The sequence below is a fragment of the Dipodomys ordii genome, unplaced genomic scaffold, assembly GCF_000151885.1.
Source record: "Dipodomys ordii isolate 6190 unplaced genomic scaffold, Dord_2.0 Scaffold31, whole genome shotgun sequence".
In the NCBI taxonomy this organism is placed as follows: domain Eukaryota; kingdom Metazoa; phylum Chordata; class Mammalia; order Rodentia; family Heteromyidae; genus Dipodomys; species Dipodomys ordii.
In genome coordinates this window covers 4,225,564-4,239,600 of record NW_012267247.1, presented here as the reverse complement: position 1 = coordinate 4,239,600, position 14,037 = coordinate 4,225,564, and the positions used below count along the sequence as shown (strand labels likewise).

The 14,037-nt window shown below is 45.1% G+C and overlaps 1 protein-coding gene across 1 annotated transcript; it reads left to right on the top strand.

The window, feature by feature from the left end:
* The first annotated feature begins 79 nt into the window (after positions 1-79).
* Sdf2 (stromal cell-derived factor 2) lies at positions 80-9,300 on the top strand. The gene is made up of 3 exons (XM_013016438.1): positions 80-483; positions 6,132-6,328; positions 8,654-9,300. Exons 1-3 carry the CDS (start codon positions 333-335, stop codon positions 8,939-8,941), a joined length of 636 nt encoding a protein of 211 aa, XP_012871892.1. The 5' UTR covers positions 80-332; the 3' UTR covers positions 8,942-9,300.
* Positions 9,301-14,037: the final 4,737 nt, after the last annotated feature.

The following is a 14,037-nucleotide window of genomic DNA, read 5'->3' as shown; positions in this document are numbered from 1 at the left end:
GCCGCAGCTGCGTAACGTCCTACGTCACTTCCGGCTCGCTGTCACTGGGAGTGGGTGGACCACTTGCTCTGTTTTCCACCTGACTCTGGCAGGGGGTGGAGTTTGTTCTTCGTCCGTCCCAAAGGTCAGAAAGCTGGCACAAAAAGTGCTTCAGGAAGACAGCTGCCGTAATTCACGGCAACCTGACCGGGGTTGCTCCTCCGGCCGCTCTGCTCAGCGAACCCTACAGATGAGATGAGGACTTCCTTCTCCCCGTGGGTCCGCCCTCCGCTTCCGGTTCCGGGGAGGGCCAAGCTTTCTTGGAATTGCAGGGGCTCAGTGATCCGGTGAGGATGGTGGTCGTGCCGCTACTGTTGTTGGGAGGTTTGTGGAGCGCCGTGGGAGCGTCCAGTCTGGCTGTGGTCACTTGCGGCTCCGTGGTGAAGCTCCTCAACACGCGCCACAACGTCCGACTGCACTCACATGACGTGCGCTATGGGTCAGGTACTTGAGGGACGGGACTGGATTTTGGGTGGGCTGCAGAGGCCCCGGTTAGCCTTGTAGGGGGCGGGGTTTCAGAAAATCCGAGGGGCGTGGCCTTTGAAGGTTAGGGGTGTCCTCGGGAGGTTCTTGAGGTCCAGAGTGGGTGAAGGGGAGAACGGAGTTCTAAGGCAACTTAAACCTAATAATTAGTTTACGTTTGGTGAGCCTCCGTGCCAGGCATGTTATCTATGGACTTTCAGTTTTTCAATTCCAAGAGGGTAGATACTATTGTTGCCCGAGTTTCACAGATGTGAACACACTCAAATTATTTGTGAATGACAAAGTTCCATCCAAATCTATCCAAGTTCGAAAACTGCCTTCAGATACTCAGACTGTCACTGTTCAGCGTGGGAGGCAAACATGTAGAAGAAAGTTACATTAAATGCAGGTTTTTTTTTTTTTTTGGCCAATCTTGGAGCTTGAACTCTGGGCCTGGGCACCTTCCCTGAGCTTCTTTTGCTCAAGATTAGCACTCTACCACTTGAGCCACAGTGCCACTTCCAGCTTTTTCTGTGTATGTGGTATTGAGGAAACGAACCCAGGGCTTCATGCATTCAAGGCAAGCACTCTACCATTAAGCCCTAACTGCTGAATTTTTAAGCTTGGCTGTGTGTGGGTAGCTGGGATCAAAACAGAGTCCTTATGTGTGCTTTTGCCAGCACTCCATCCTTGATCCACATCGTCAGCCTTGAATCTTGATATCTTAAATTCCAAGAACTCACTCAGATTACACCTTGTTTTCTAGCACTTTTGCATCTTACAGTTGCTGTTTAGCTCTAGTTTTTGCCCACTTCTGCCTTTTTTGGCTGTGCCGGAGTTTGAACTTAGGGTTTGTGATTACCAGCAAAGGGCTATATCAACTTGAACCACTCCTCCAGACTTTTGGCCCCTTTTACTCAAACTTTAACCTCCTTAGAGAGAACTTAAATCTGATAAGTACTGCAGAGGAAAACTACTTTTTACTGTATAAAATTATAATGCTTAATAGTCAATTTGTGGGCCTGTTCATTCTACATAGACTTAATGAGCTCTTATTTTGTACCTAATTCTAAATCTGAGATACAGTAGTAAATCAACCAATTACAAGAAAGACAATAAAAAGGGGCTGGGAAGGTGGCTCAGTGGTAGAGCGCTTGCATTGCATGCCTGAGGCCCTGGGTTCGACTCCGCAGCACCACATAAGCAAAAAGAAAAAAGCCGGAAGTGGCTCTGTGGCTCAAGTGGTAGAGCTGAAGAGCTGAGGGACAGTGCCCAGGCCCAGAGTTCAGGCACCACGACTGGACCCCCCCCCAAAAAAAAAGAAAGACAATAAAAAAATAGGCAAAACCAGTTGTGGTTGTGCAAGTCTTCAATCTCAGCACTTGGGAGGCTGAGGCAGGAGGATTGTAGACAACCTAGGTTACATAGCAAGGCTCAACAAAGAGAGTAAGTTCAAGGATTGAGAATTTAGGTTAATAGTAAAAACACTTGTCAAACATATGAGGCCCTGTATTTTACTCCCAGTTCTGGAGAAGAAAAAAAAGTTTAGCTAGTGAGGTATGAGTGGTATCTCAGATAATTGTGTAACTAATGATGCTATTTTCTGAGAGGTAGTTTTTTCTGATGGACTAGTTCCTGTTCATAATTACCAAAACCTGGCCTATCAGTTAAGACTGAGAAAGATTCAGACATTAATGGGAAGATTTAAAAATCCATGTAATAATCAATTTTGGGATTACTTATTTTTGTGTCATTGTGGGGCTTGAACTCAGGGTCTTGGCCCTGTTCCTGAGCTCTTTAGCTCAAGGCTAGTGCTCTACCACTTTGAGTCACAGCACCACTTCTGGTTTTCTAGCAGTTTATTGGAGATAAGAGTTTCCTGGACTTCCCTTCCTTGGGCTGAACCTCAATCCTCAGATCTCAGCCTCCTGAGTAGCTAGGATTACAGGCTTGAGCCACTGGCACCTGGGCTTCTTTCTTTCTTCTTTTTCTTATTTTTTTTGGCTTGAACTCAGAGCCTGAGCACTGTCCCTGAGCTCTTTTGCTCAAGGCTAACACTCCACCACTTGAGCTACAGCATCACTTCCAGCTTTTTCTGTTTATGTGGTATTGAGGAATCAAACCCAGGGCTCTACCACTTTGAGTCACAGCATCACTTCCAGCTTTTTCTGCCTATGTGTTGCTCAGGAATCAAACCCAGGGCCTCATACCTGCAAGGCAAGCACTCTACCACTGAGCCACATTCCCAGCCCTCTTTAGGTTAGTTTATTGTTGTTATAAAGGTGATGTACTGAGGGATTACAATTACATGAGTTAGCAAGTGTTAGAGTGCTAGCCTTTAGCTGAAGAGCTGAGGGACAGCGCCCAGGCCCAGAGTTCAGGCCCCACAACTGACAAAAAAAAAAAAAATTACATGAGTTAGGTAATAGAAACATTTCTTTCTTTCTTTTTTTGTTAGTCGTAGGGCTTGAACTCTGGGTCCTGGGCCTTGTCCCTCAGCTCTTCAGCTCAAGGATAGTGCTCTACCACTGGAGTCACAGTGCCACTTCTGATTTTCTGGTGGTTTATTGGAGATAAGAGTCTCATGGGGGATTGAGAAGGTGGCTCAGTGGTGGAGTGCTTGCCTTGCATGCTTGAGGCCCTGGGTTCGATTCCTCAGCACCACATAAGCAGAAAAAGCTGGAAGTGGAGCTGTGGCTCAAGTGGTAGAGTGCTATCCTTGAGCTGAATAGCTGAGGGACAGCACCCAGGCCCACAGTTCAGGCCCCATGACCAACAAAAATGAAAAAAAAAATCTCATGGACTTTCCTGCCCAGGCTGGCTTTGAACCGCATTCCTCAGATCTCAGCCTCCTGTGTAGCTAGGATTATAGGCATGAGCCACTGACCCCCTGCTTACATTTCCTTTTGCACAATGTCTTCTGTTCCTTCACTCCTTCCCATCTTTACCCATTTTCTTTTCTTTTTTCTGTTACCATGTTTGACTCCGGGCCTTGCTAGGCTGGCACTCTACCATTTGATTTATGTGTGTGCGTATCTGTGTAATACTAGGGCTTAAACATACAACTTTTTGCTCTCCCTTGGCTGGCACTCTACCACTTAAGTCACACCCTCACTTCTGGCTTTTTGCTGGTTACTGAACTGGTTTTGACCTCCCTCCTCAGACAACCACCTGAGACCAGCTTTTTGTTGCTGGCTAGCTTCAAACTGTAGTCCTCTGAATTGCAAAACTGCAAAACTGAGTAGGTAGGATTACAAACATGAACTTGATCAGGTTTTGTACTTTAGATCTAATGAATTAAAATGGAGGTTGAGAGAGGCCTACTTGAAGGAATCTAGGTTTCAAGTACTCTAAAGGTAGTTCTCATTGGGTAGCCAGATTTAGAAACCAGGTCCAAACTGGAGCTCAGAAGATTCTGAGCTGCAATACAGAGAATACAGGTTGCATTGCAAAATCAATTCTGATTTGGAATCTGCAATATAGAGTTAACTACAGCTGGGAAGGTGGCTCAGTGGTAGAGCGCTTGCCTTGCATGCCTGAGGCCCTGGGTTTGATTCCTCAGCACCACATAAGCAAAAAGAAAAAAGCCGGAAGTGGGGCTGAGGCTCAAGTGGTAGAGCACCAACCTTGAGCTGAAGAGCTGAGAGAAAGCGCCCAGGCCCAGAGTTCAGGCCCCACGACTAGACCCAAAAATAAATAAATAAATAGAGTTAACTACAGTATCATTGTACAAGTAGTGGTTGAAAATGTGACAGGATTAAATGAAATTACCAGGATAGACTATAATTCTCAATTGGAAAATTGTAGGATGTGCTGTGTTAATTTTAATTGCTTGTCAAACTTGTTAAAAAATAGAAATGCTGGGCTGGGAAGTTGGCTCAGTGGTAGAGCGCTCGCCTTGGATGCTTAAGGCCCTGGGTTCGATTCCTCAGCACCACATAAGCAGAAAAAAAAAGCCAGAAGTGGCGCTGTGGCTCAAGTGGTAGAGTGCTAGCCCTGAGCGGAAGAGCTGAGGGACAGCACTCAGGCCAAGAGTTCAGACCCCACGACCGGACCCAAAAAAAAAAAAAAGAAATGCTTTTGTCTGGACCCCACAACAAATGCCTAAGAATTACTGTTAGAAATAGCTGAGGGCCAGGTATAGAATTCTGGAGAGCCAAGTGCCAGTGGCTCATATGTGTAATCCTAGCTACTCAGGAGGCTGAGATCTGAGGATCGAGGTTCAAAGCCAGCCCGGGCAGGAAAGTCTGTGAAATTCTTATCTCCAATAAACCACCAGAAAACCGGAAGTAGCGCTGTATAGCTCAAGTGGTAGAGCGCTCGCCTTATGATCTATCCCCCCCAAAAAAAGGAATTCTGGATAACTCCAAGGTATGTGGATCAGTAGGAGGAAGTAGAGTGTTGAATAGTAGTGGAAAAAGTAGGAGATGAAATATAGATTTAGTAAACTAGGAAGATGCTTTAAGTAACCACACTTAGGGAGAGTTAGTTTGCCTCCTTCTTCCTTTTTTTATTATTAAGTAATGAGCTAAGACTGGGAAGGTGCTTCAGTGGTATAGAGTGATTGCCTCTCATTCATGAGGCCCTGGGTTTGATTCCTCAGTACCATATAAGCAGAACAAGCTGTAAGTAATGCTGCGGCTCAAGTGGTAAAGCACTAGCATTGAGCTGAAGAGCTAAGGGACAGTTGAGGACAGTGCCCAGGCCCAGAGTTCAAGCCCCACAACTGACAGAAAGAAAAAAAAAAGGTATGAGCTGAGTAAGAGAAGCAATAGAGAACAACACCTTTATCCAGTTTACTAATAGACATATAGTGTTACGTAATAAAAAGGGATCATCCAAAGCTTGTGGTCAGGCAGGGCCATGGAACTGAACACATATTTGAGGACAGGGGAGGCATGAAAAACAATGAAAAAGTAACGTGTTTGGAGGAACTTAACAGAAAATAAAATTGGAGGAAGAAATATGTCTTTGTTGGATGTGGTGTGGTGGAGTGGTTAAGAATGCTAGTTTTGCTGGGAGTTAGTGGCTCATACCTATAATCCTAGCTACTTAGGAGGTTGAGGTCTGAGATCATGGTTTGAAGCCAGTCCAGGCAGGAAAGTCCATAAAATTCTTTTTTTTTTTTTGGTCAGTCGTGAGGTTCCAACTCTGGGCCTGGGCGCTGCCCCTCACCTCTTCAGCTTAAGGCTTTCGTTCTACCACTTGAGCCACAGCACCTCTTCCGGTTTTCTGAGTGGTTTATTGGAGATAAGAGTCTCTTGGCCTTTCCTGCCCTGCCTGGCTTTGAACCGTGATCCTCAGATCTCAGCCTCTCAAGTAGCTAGGATTACAAAGGTACTACCAGTGACCAGCAAGTCCACATATTTTTATTTGGTACCCTTTGAAGTAAATTGTTGGAATTTTCTCATATGGTACACACTTAAGTATAGTTCATCATATGATAATGGGAAATACACTGTGAACACATTAGTATTATTCATAAATATTTTGAGTGTTGTAGAAAAAAAAATTACCAAACATAGCATGTCCTCCTCAGCCCTCCATACTAGTTTTCTGACACAGGATCTTACTGGCCATAGAAAAGAGGAAAAAGTCAGGTTGCATTTCTTTCCCTTTTTTGACTGCAGGTAGTGGACAACAGTCAGTGACAGGCGTAACTTCTGTGGATGACAGTAACAGTTACTGGAGGATACGGGGGAAGACTGCCTCAGTGTGTGAAAGGGGAACTCCCATCAAATGTGGCCAGCCCATTCGGCTCACCCATGTCAACACTGGCCGAAACCTGCATAGTCACCATTTCACTTCACCTCTTTCTGGAAACCAGGTGAGGTGGCATCCAATGGATTATTGCTGCTCTGTATTGCTCAGTTGGTTTGTTGTTTGATCTCCTGGTTTTTAACCCTTTTCCAGGCATAGATGTCTTCCCTCCCTCCCTTCCTTCCTTCCTTTCTTTTTATGACCATCATGGGGCTTGAACTCTGTCTGGGCCTGAACACTGTCCCTCAGCTCTTCAGCTCAAGGGTAGCATCACTTCTGGTTTTCTGGTAGTTTTTTGGAGATGAGTCTCATAGACTTTCCTGTTTGGGCTGGCTTAGAACTGTGATCCTCAGATCTCAGCCTCCTGAGTAGCTAGGATTACAGGCATGAGCCAATGGCGCCTGTCAGATGTTTTCTTTTCTGTAGACATGGAGAAATGACTGTGTCTTATAGTGTGAGGAAGATTGTTTTGGGGGAAAATGGAGACTTTACAACTAGACCAAAGCAAGAAAAGAGGAGGAAAGGAAGAATAGATATATATTAGGATATCATAAAGTGTAATAAATCCTGTAATAAGGACAATGGTTTCAAACATAATAAGAGTTTATTATTTTCAGTGATTATTATTTCTAGTTTATTATTTTCAACTAACACATTGAAAAAAATTAAATATTGTGCAACCTTTTTCTCCTTCTGGTGCTAGAGACCAAGTTCCTGACTTTGTACATGCTACTAAGCACATGCTCTACCACTGAAGTACAACCCCAGCCCCCTGTACTAGGTTTTTTGTTTTTTTTTTTTTGTCAGTCATGGGGCTTGAACTCTGGGCCTGGGCACTGTCCCTCAGCTCTTCAGCTCTAGGCGAGCACTCTACCACTTGAGCTACAGCGCCACTTCCGGTTTTTTCTGCCTATGGTGCTCAGGAATTGAACCCAGGGCCTCATATGTGCAAGGCAAGCACGCTGCCACTGAGCCACCTTCCCAGCCTGTGTGCCAGTTTTTTAAATCTTGTTGTTTCACAAGATATAGACTTGGATCTCAGCCTCCTGAGTAGCTAGGATTACAGGTATGAGCCACCAGCATTTACTGACCTTGACAGTTTTGAGCAGTGCTAGTCAGGTATATTTCTAGACAGATATATTGTTGATATGCTTGTTTTTTGTTTTGTTTTTTGTTTTTGCCAGTCTTAGGGCTTGAACTGAGGGCCTGGGCACTGTCCCTGAGCTTCATTTGCTCAAAGATAGCCCTCTACCACTTGAGCCACAGTGCCACTACTGGCTTTTTCTGTTTATGTGGTACTGAGGAATCAAACCCAGAGCTTCATGCATGCCAGGCAAGCACTCTACCACTAAGCCACCTCCCAAGCCCCTTTGGTGTTTTCCTTATGTGGATAATCTAAAGAGTTTTGGAGGGGCTGGGAAGGTGGCTCAGTGGTAGAGCGCTTGCCTTGCATGCCTGAGGCCCCGGGTTTGATTCCTCAGCACCACATAAGCAAAAAGAAAAAAGCTGGAAGTGGCGCTGTGGCTCAGGCGGTAGAGTGCTAGCCTTTTGCTGAAGAGCTGAGGGACAGCACCCAGGCCCAGAGAGAGTTTCAAGGACTTTTCTGCCTGGGCTGGCTTTGAACAGCAATCCTCAGATCTCAGCTCCCTGAGTAGCTAGGATTACAGGCGTGAGCCACTGGTACCTGGCCAAAATTTTTTAAAAGGAATATAGTTATGAAAATAAAGTAGGAATATTTAAAATCAAAAAAGATATATGAAATATTTTAATTCTAGCTGGGCAATAGTGGCTCATGCCTATAATCCTAAGGTATTCATGAAGCTGAGATTCTAGGATCATGGTTCTAGGATTATGCCTAGGCAGACAAATCTAAGAGACATATCTCCAATTAATGAAAAAAAGTTGCAAGTGGAGTGGTCTCTCAATTGTTAGGGTACTAGTCTTGAGCACAAATGCTCAAGGGACAGAACCCAGGCTCTGAGTTCAAGTCTCAGAACTGGTACACACAAAAAATTAATTCTGAGACATAATGACATACACCCACATTCCCAGCTGCTTGGGAGGCTGAGGTAGAATGATTGCTGAAACTCAGAGATTAACAGCCAGCCTGGGCAACCAAGCTAATGGGGGAAAGAAATGAAGCATATATCCGAAAATATAGGGCACATATAGTACCAATTACAAATTCAGTCTTTGGGTTATAATCTATGGCAACTAATTTCATTTTCTCATACATGCTCTTGTATTGTCTTTTTCCACATCTTGAATTTTTTTTTAACAATACTGGAAAGCCTCTCATTTCTCTCTTTTGGGTAGTCTTATTTTTTTCTGGTTGCTACCTCCTTTCTTCAAGACTGAGTGTCATAATGCTGCCACTTTCTGTGTCTTTCAGGAAGTGAGTGCTTTCGGTGAAGAGGGTGAAGGTGATTATCTGGATGACTGGACAGTGCTCTGTAATGGGCCCTATTGGGTGAGAGATGGTGAGGTGCGGTTCAAACATTCATCCACCGAGGTACTGCTGTCTGTCACAGGAGAACAGTATGGTCGACCCATCAGTGGACAAAAAGAAGTGCATGGCATGGCCCAGCCAAGCCAGAACAACTACTGGAAGGCCATGGAAGGCATCTTCATGAAGCCCAGTGAGTTGCTGAAGGCGGAAGCTCACCATGCAGAGCTATGAGTCTGCATGTTTCAAGCCACTGTCACCACACAGTGTTCACAGACATCTGATGCTGCTTCATCCTGGGATCTCTGTCCTAAGTGTCTTGGGCAGTGGCCAGGACCCCACTGAGACGAAGGTGCATAGTAGAAAACAAGCTGTTCACATTTTAATCAGTTGTTCTACCTGTCTTGGGTCAGTCTAAGTAGAGGACCTAGTGAATGGGCAGGTGCTTTTTATTCATACTAATAAGAGAAACTAGGGAAACTTCCCTAGCTGGCTAATTTGTGTTCTTTGGGAACTTGGCATTGTGGATGTTAATGTCTTTATTTTCCCTCATTTTTTTCTTTTTCCAAAATGATTAAAAAAAAAAAAGGTTAGTCACTGTGTTGTCATTTATTAGGTGGGCTATTTAATGATCTTTTTAATCCTAAGACTTTTGAGGCATGGGGAAACTTCAATGTGGGTCATTTTAAGAGGCTTACTTGGCTTTAAAGGCTTATTCCTGTAATCCTAGTCACTCAGGAAACCGAAATCTAAAGATCTCAGTTCAAAGCCAGCCTGGGCAGATAAATCCATGAAACTCTTATCTCCAGTTAACCATCAAAAAGCTGGAAGCAGAGTTGTCATGACAGATAGCTAGCCTTGAGCAAAAAAAAACAAAAAAACTCAGCAACAGCATCCAGACCCTGAGTTCAGGACTAGCACCAAAAAGTAAAATAAAAAGAGGTTTACTTGGCATCAAACTTTATTTATTTTTTGCCAATTCTGAGACTTGAACTTAGGACCTAGATGCTATTCCTAAGCACTTTTTCTCAAGGTTAGTACTCTACCATTTGATTCACATCTCTACTTCTACTTCTCCAGTTAACTTTTTCTTTTTTTTTTGGGTCTGGTCGTGGGGCCTGAACTCTGGGCTTGGGTGCTGTCCCTCAGCTCTTCAGCTCAAGGCTAGCACTCTACCACTTGAGCCACAGCGCCACTTCCGGTTTTTTTCTTATGTGGTGCTGAGGAATTGAACCCAGGGCCTCAAGCATGCAAGGCAAGCGCTCTACCACTGAGCCACCTTCCCAGCCCCTCCTGTTAACTTTTTTTGTGTTTAACTGGAGATAAGAGTGTCAGGGATTTTCCAGCCTAGGCTGGCTTTGAACTGTGATCCTTAGATCTCAATCTCCTGAGTAGCTAGGATTATAGGCATGGCAGCACCTAGCTTGCATTCAAACTTTATCTGTAACATTACTTCTCCCCAGATAACTCATCTTCATTAGATTTTTGACTAATTATGGCTAAAGACCTTCAAGAAATACAGCAGATTAGTTGTTAGTGAAATGTTTTACTCTGATTGTTACTGCTGATGAGCAAGGGGAACAGAGAATAGCCAACAATACTGTTAAAGGCTAGTTACTGGCCGTTTGCTGGTGGCTCATTCCTGAATCCTAGTTCAGAGCCAGCCCGGGCAGGAAAGTCTGTGGAACTCTTACCTCTAATAAACCACCAGAAAACGGGAAGTGGCACTGTGGCTCAAGTGGTAGAGCACTAGCCTTGAGTTGAAGAGGGACAGTGCCCAGGCCCAGAGTTAAAGACTCACAACAACAACAAGGCTAGTTACTAACCTCATTTAATCCTCATTTAATCTACACAGAAATGTTACATGGTATGGGGTAGATATATGTCACTGTCTTACCAAGTCAGAGTAGAATAGTTAAATAACTGCCTAAATTATGAACCTAGTAAATAATTTTGGAATAGGAACCAGTCTGTATCTGACCTTAATTTTTTTTTTTACTACACTATAATTGTGTTATCTTTTGGATAACTTGAAATATTGGGAGGCAGGGCTAGGGATATGGTTCATTAGTAGAATACTTATGTAGCATAGCTGAAGCTGTGAATTTATCTTCAGCACTAAAAAAAAAAGTGATAGTGATTCTATACCTACTCTGTTGCCAGTTACAGCTAGAAAATTTGTTCCTGTATCCATCAAGCATGCAGTGGTGGTGAACAGAAGTGGCTGCCATCTGCTGGAATTTTAATGACTAAGCAAGCTTTTTTATTTTTAGAAACTTTTTTTTTCTATTTGATTTGTTAATATTGAACATACCAGAACCTAGGCCCCATCTCAAAAAAAAAAAAAGGGCTGGGAAGGTGGCTCAGTGGTAGAGCGCTTGCCTTGCATGCATGAGGCCCTGGGTTCAATTCTTCAGTACCACATAAGCAAAAAGAAAGCGGGAAGTGGCGCTGTGGCTCAAGTGGTAGAGCACTAGCCTTGAGCTGAAGAGCTGAGGGACAGTGCCCAGGCCCAGAGTTCAGGCCCCATGACCTGACCCCCCCCCAAAAAAAAAGGCTGGGCACTGGTGGTATATACCTGTAATCCTAGCTAATTAGGAGGCTAAGATCTGAGGGTCATAGTTCAAAGCCAGCCAGAGCAGGAAAGTTCTTGAGACTCTTACCTCCAATTTACCACCAGAAAACCAGAAGTGTCGCTGTGACTCAAGTAGTAGAGCGCTTGCCTTGAGCTGAAGAGCTCAGGGACAGTGCTCCAGCCCAGAGTTCAAGCCCCACGACCGACCAAAAAACAAGAAAAAAGGGGCAGGGAAAGCTGAAGGCCAGTGGCTCATGCCTATAATTCTAGCTACTCCGGAGTCTGAGATCTGAGGACTGAGGTTTGAAGCCAGCTCAGATAGTTTATCTCCAATAAATGACCAAAATAGTAAAAAGCTGGAAGTAGGGCTCTGGCTCAAATCGTTGATTGCAGAGACATTCAAGGATAATAGTGGCAACTGAAGTCAAGACCCGGGACTGGCATGTGTTCCTGCGCGCACGCATGCACACACGCACTCGTGTACATGCGCACACGCGTGTGCACACACACACACACAAAGGGCTGGCACAAGAGGTGGAGCACTTGTATATGAGTAATGCCCTGATACTACAAGAAAAAAAAAACAACCAAAAAAATGGGTTCTCTTATAAGGACTGAGACTGAATACTATAGCTCCATCTCTTCCTTATTCTACAGGCTTACAATGCCCAGGTCCAGAGTTCAATCCCCACAACTGACAAAACAAAAAATCCCTCAAATGCCAGCTCTGGTGGCTCAAGCCTACTGAGGAGGCTGAGATCTGAAGATTACAGTTTGAAGCCAGCACTGGTAAAAGGGTCCATTATTCACATGTTCAATTAAACAGCAAAAAGCCAGAAGTGGAGGCATGGTTTAAGTAGTAGAGGGCCAGCCTTGAGTAAAAAAGCCAAATAAGAACATAAGACCATGAGTAAGGGCTGGGAAGGTGGCTCAGTGGTAGAGTACTTGCCTTGCATGCTCGAGGCCCTGGGTTCGATTCCTTAGCACCATATAAGAAAAAAGCTGGAAGTGGTGCTGTGGCTCAAGTGGTAGAGCACTAGCCTTGAGCTGAAGAGCTGAGGGACAGCGCCCAGGCCCAGAGTTCAGGCCCCACGACCGGACCCCCCCCCCCAAAAAAAAAGACCATGAGTAAAACCTGCAGTATCAACTAACACAGAAAGCAAATATCTCAAATTATGAGATGCCTATAAGAGGTCTCAACAGTCTAGGGAGAAGAGAAACTAGTTATCTTAGCAGAATAAATGAAATATTTGAGAAGGAAATAGGGAGATAGGTTTGTAAAGCACCCCTCTTGGACCTGGACTGAGTCCTTGGGCCTTCCCTGAGTATTCAGATGACACCTTCATGTCAGGTTTTTCCGATGACAGAAATGTAATGCTTGAGGAAAAAACAAGGCTTTGAAATGGACACACACCTGTAATCCTAGCTACTCTGAGATCTGATTATTGTGGTTTGAAGCCAATCCAGGCAGAAAAGTCCATGATATGTTTATCTTGATAACCAAAAAGCCAGAAACGGAGCTGTGGCTCAAGTGGTAGAGTGCTAGCCTTGAGAAGAAAAAGAAAAGTGCTCAGGGACAGCTCTCAGGCCCTGAGTTCACACACCAGGACTGTCCATACACATACCACCCACCCCCAATCCCCACAAAAAAGATGTGACAAAACAGAGGACTAGGTATGACAGAAAATCAGTTGAAGGGGTGTTTTGGGCAAAACATGAGATTGCATCTTTATCTAAGGGAGCCAAAACATGAAGCTCTACAGGATAAGTAAGCTGCAGACATCCTTTTTATGGAGATTAGAACGGAAGAGCAAAAGGACAGTAAGTATTACATAATATATTATTTTGAAGATCTTCAGGATTTATTGGCTTGTACTTTGTATCATCCACTTATCCATAACTTCAGTAATTGTAAGAGACCTTTGTCCAAGTCCCTCATTTTATTAAGGAGATAAAATTGAGCCTGAACGGAATTGACCTTGAATTCTCTTACTTCATGTTTCCAGGTAAGTGATTTGTGTCAAAGGACAACAGTATGCCTAAGGGCGCCATATCCTTTTCCCCTTGGATCGTTCCCCCTTCAATTTGTGCGATACACAATGTAATTAATGTCCAGAATGATGTCACCCACGCAGCAGGTTAATACATATTAATTGACCAGAACCTTACGAGGACAGTAAACAAAAAATCCATTGAGTCCCTTGTAGATGGAATGAGAGGGGATTTTTGAGGCTTTTTAGTCACCTCATTCATTTGCAGACAGGATTACCTCTGCAGACTCCTCAGTTCAGGGCCTAAGGAGGGATGGAGGGCTCCCAAACTAGCCTAAGAAATGTAATTTGAAAGTAGAATTCTCCAGGGCCGAAAAGAGCCAGCCTGATCGCGGCAGACCCGGTGAATGAGTGCGGACTCCGCACCCGGCGGACTCGGGAGGGACTGTGCAACCCCAGCACAGCCGGGCGCGCCGGGGTGGGGCGCCCACGTCCGCTCCAAGGCGGTCGGCTCCGCGGTCGGGAGGGCCCCCTCTCCAGCCACGCCCGTCACTTCGAGCACTCAGCTTGTCGGCCCTCCAGAGCGTGGGCGCGGGGCGGGGCGAGGGGGGCGAAAGGCGGCTGGCTGAGTGGCGGATTGCAGAAGGTCGGAGAGGGCGGCGGCAAACTGGCTGACGCGCGGCGGAAAGCTGGGCGGGCCGGGGAGCGACGCCGCTGGCTGGCTGGCTGGCGCGCGGAGGAGTGCGGAGCGGGCCGGGCCGGGC

Excerpts from the sequence above, each read along its gene's own strand:
- Sdf2 (XM_013016438.1), top strand. The coding sequence starts at position 333 with ATGGTGGTCGTGCCGCTACTGTTGTTGGGAGGTTTGTGGAGCGCCGTG. Across the intron at positions 484-6,131 it reads TGACGTGCGCTATGGGTCAG|GTAGTGGACAACAGTCAGTG; the intron begins GTACTTGAGGGA and ends TTTTGACTGCAG. Across the intron at positions 6,329-8,653 it reads CACCTCTTTCTGGAAACCAG|GAAGTGAGTGCTTTCGGTGA; the intron begins GTGAGGTGGCAT and ends TGTGTCTTTCAG.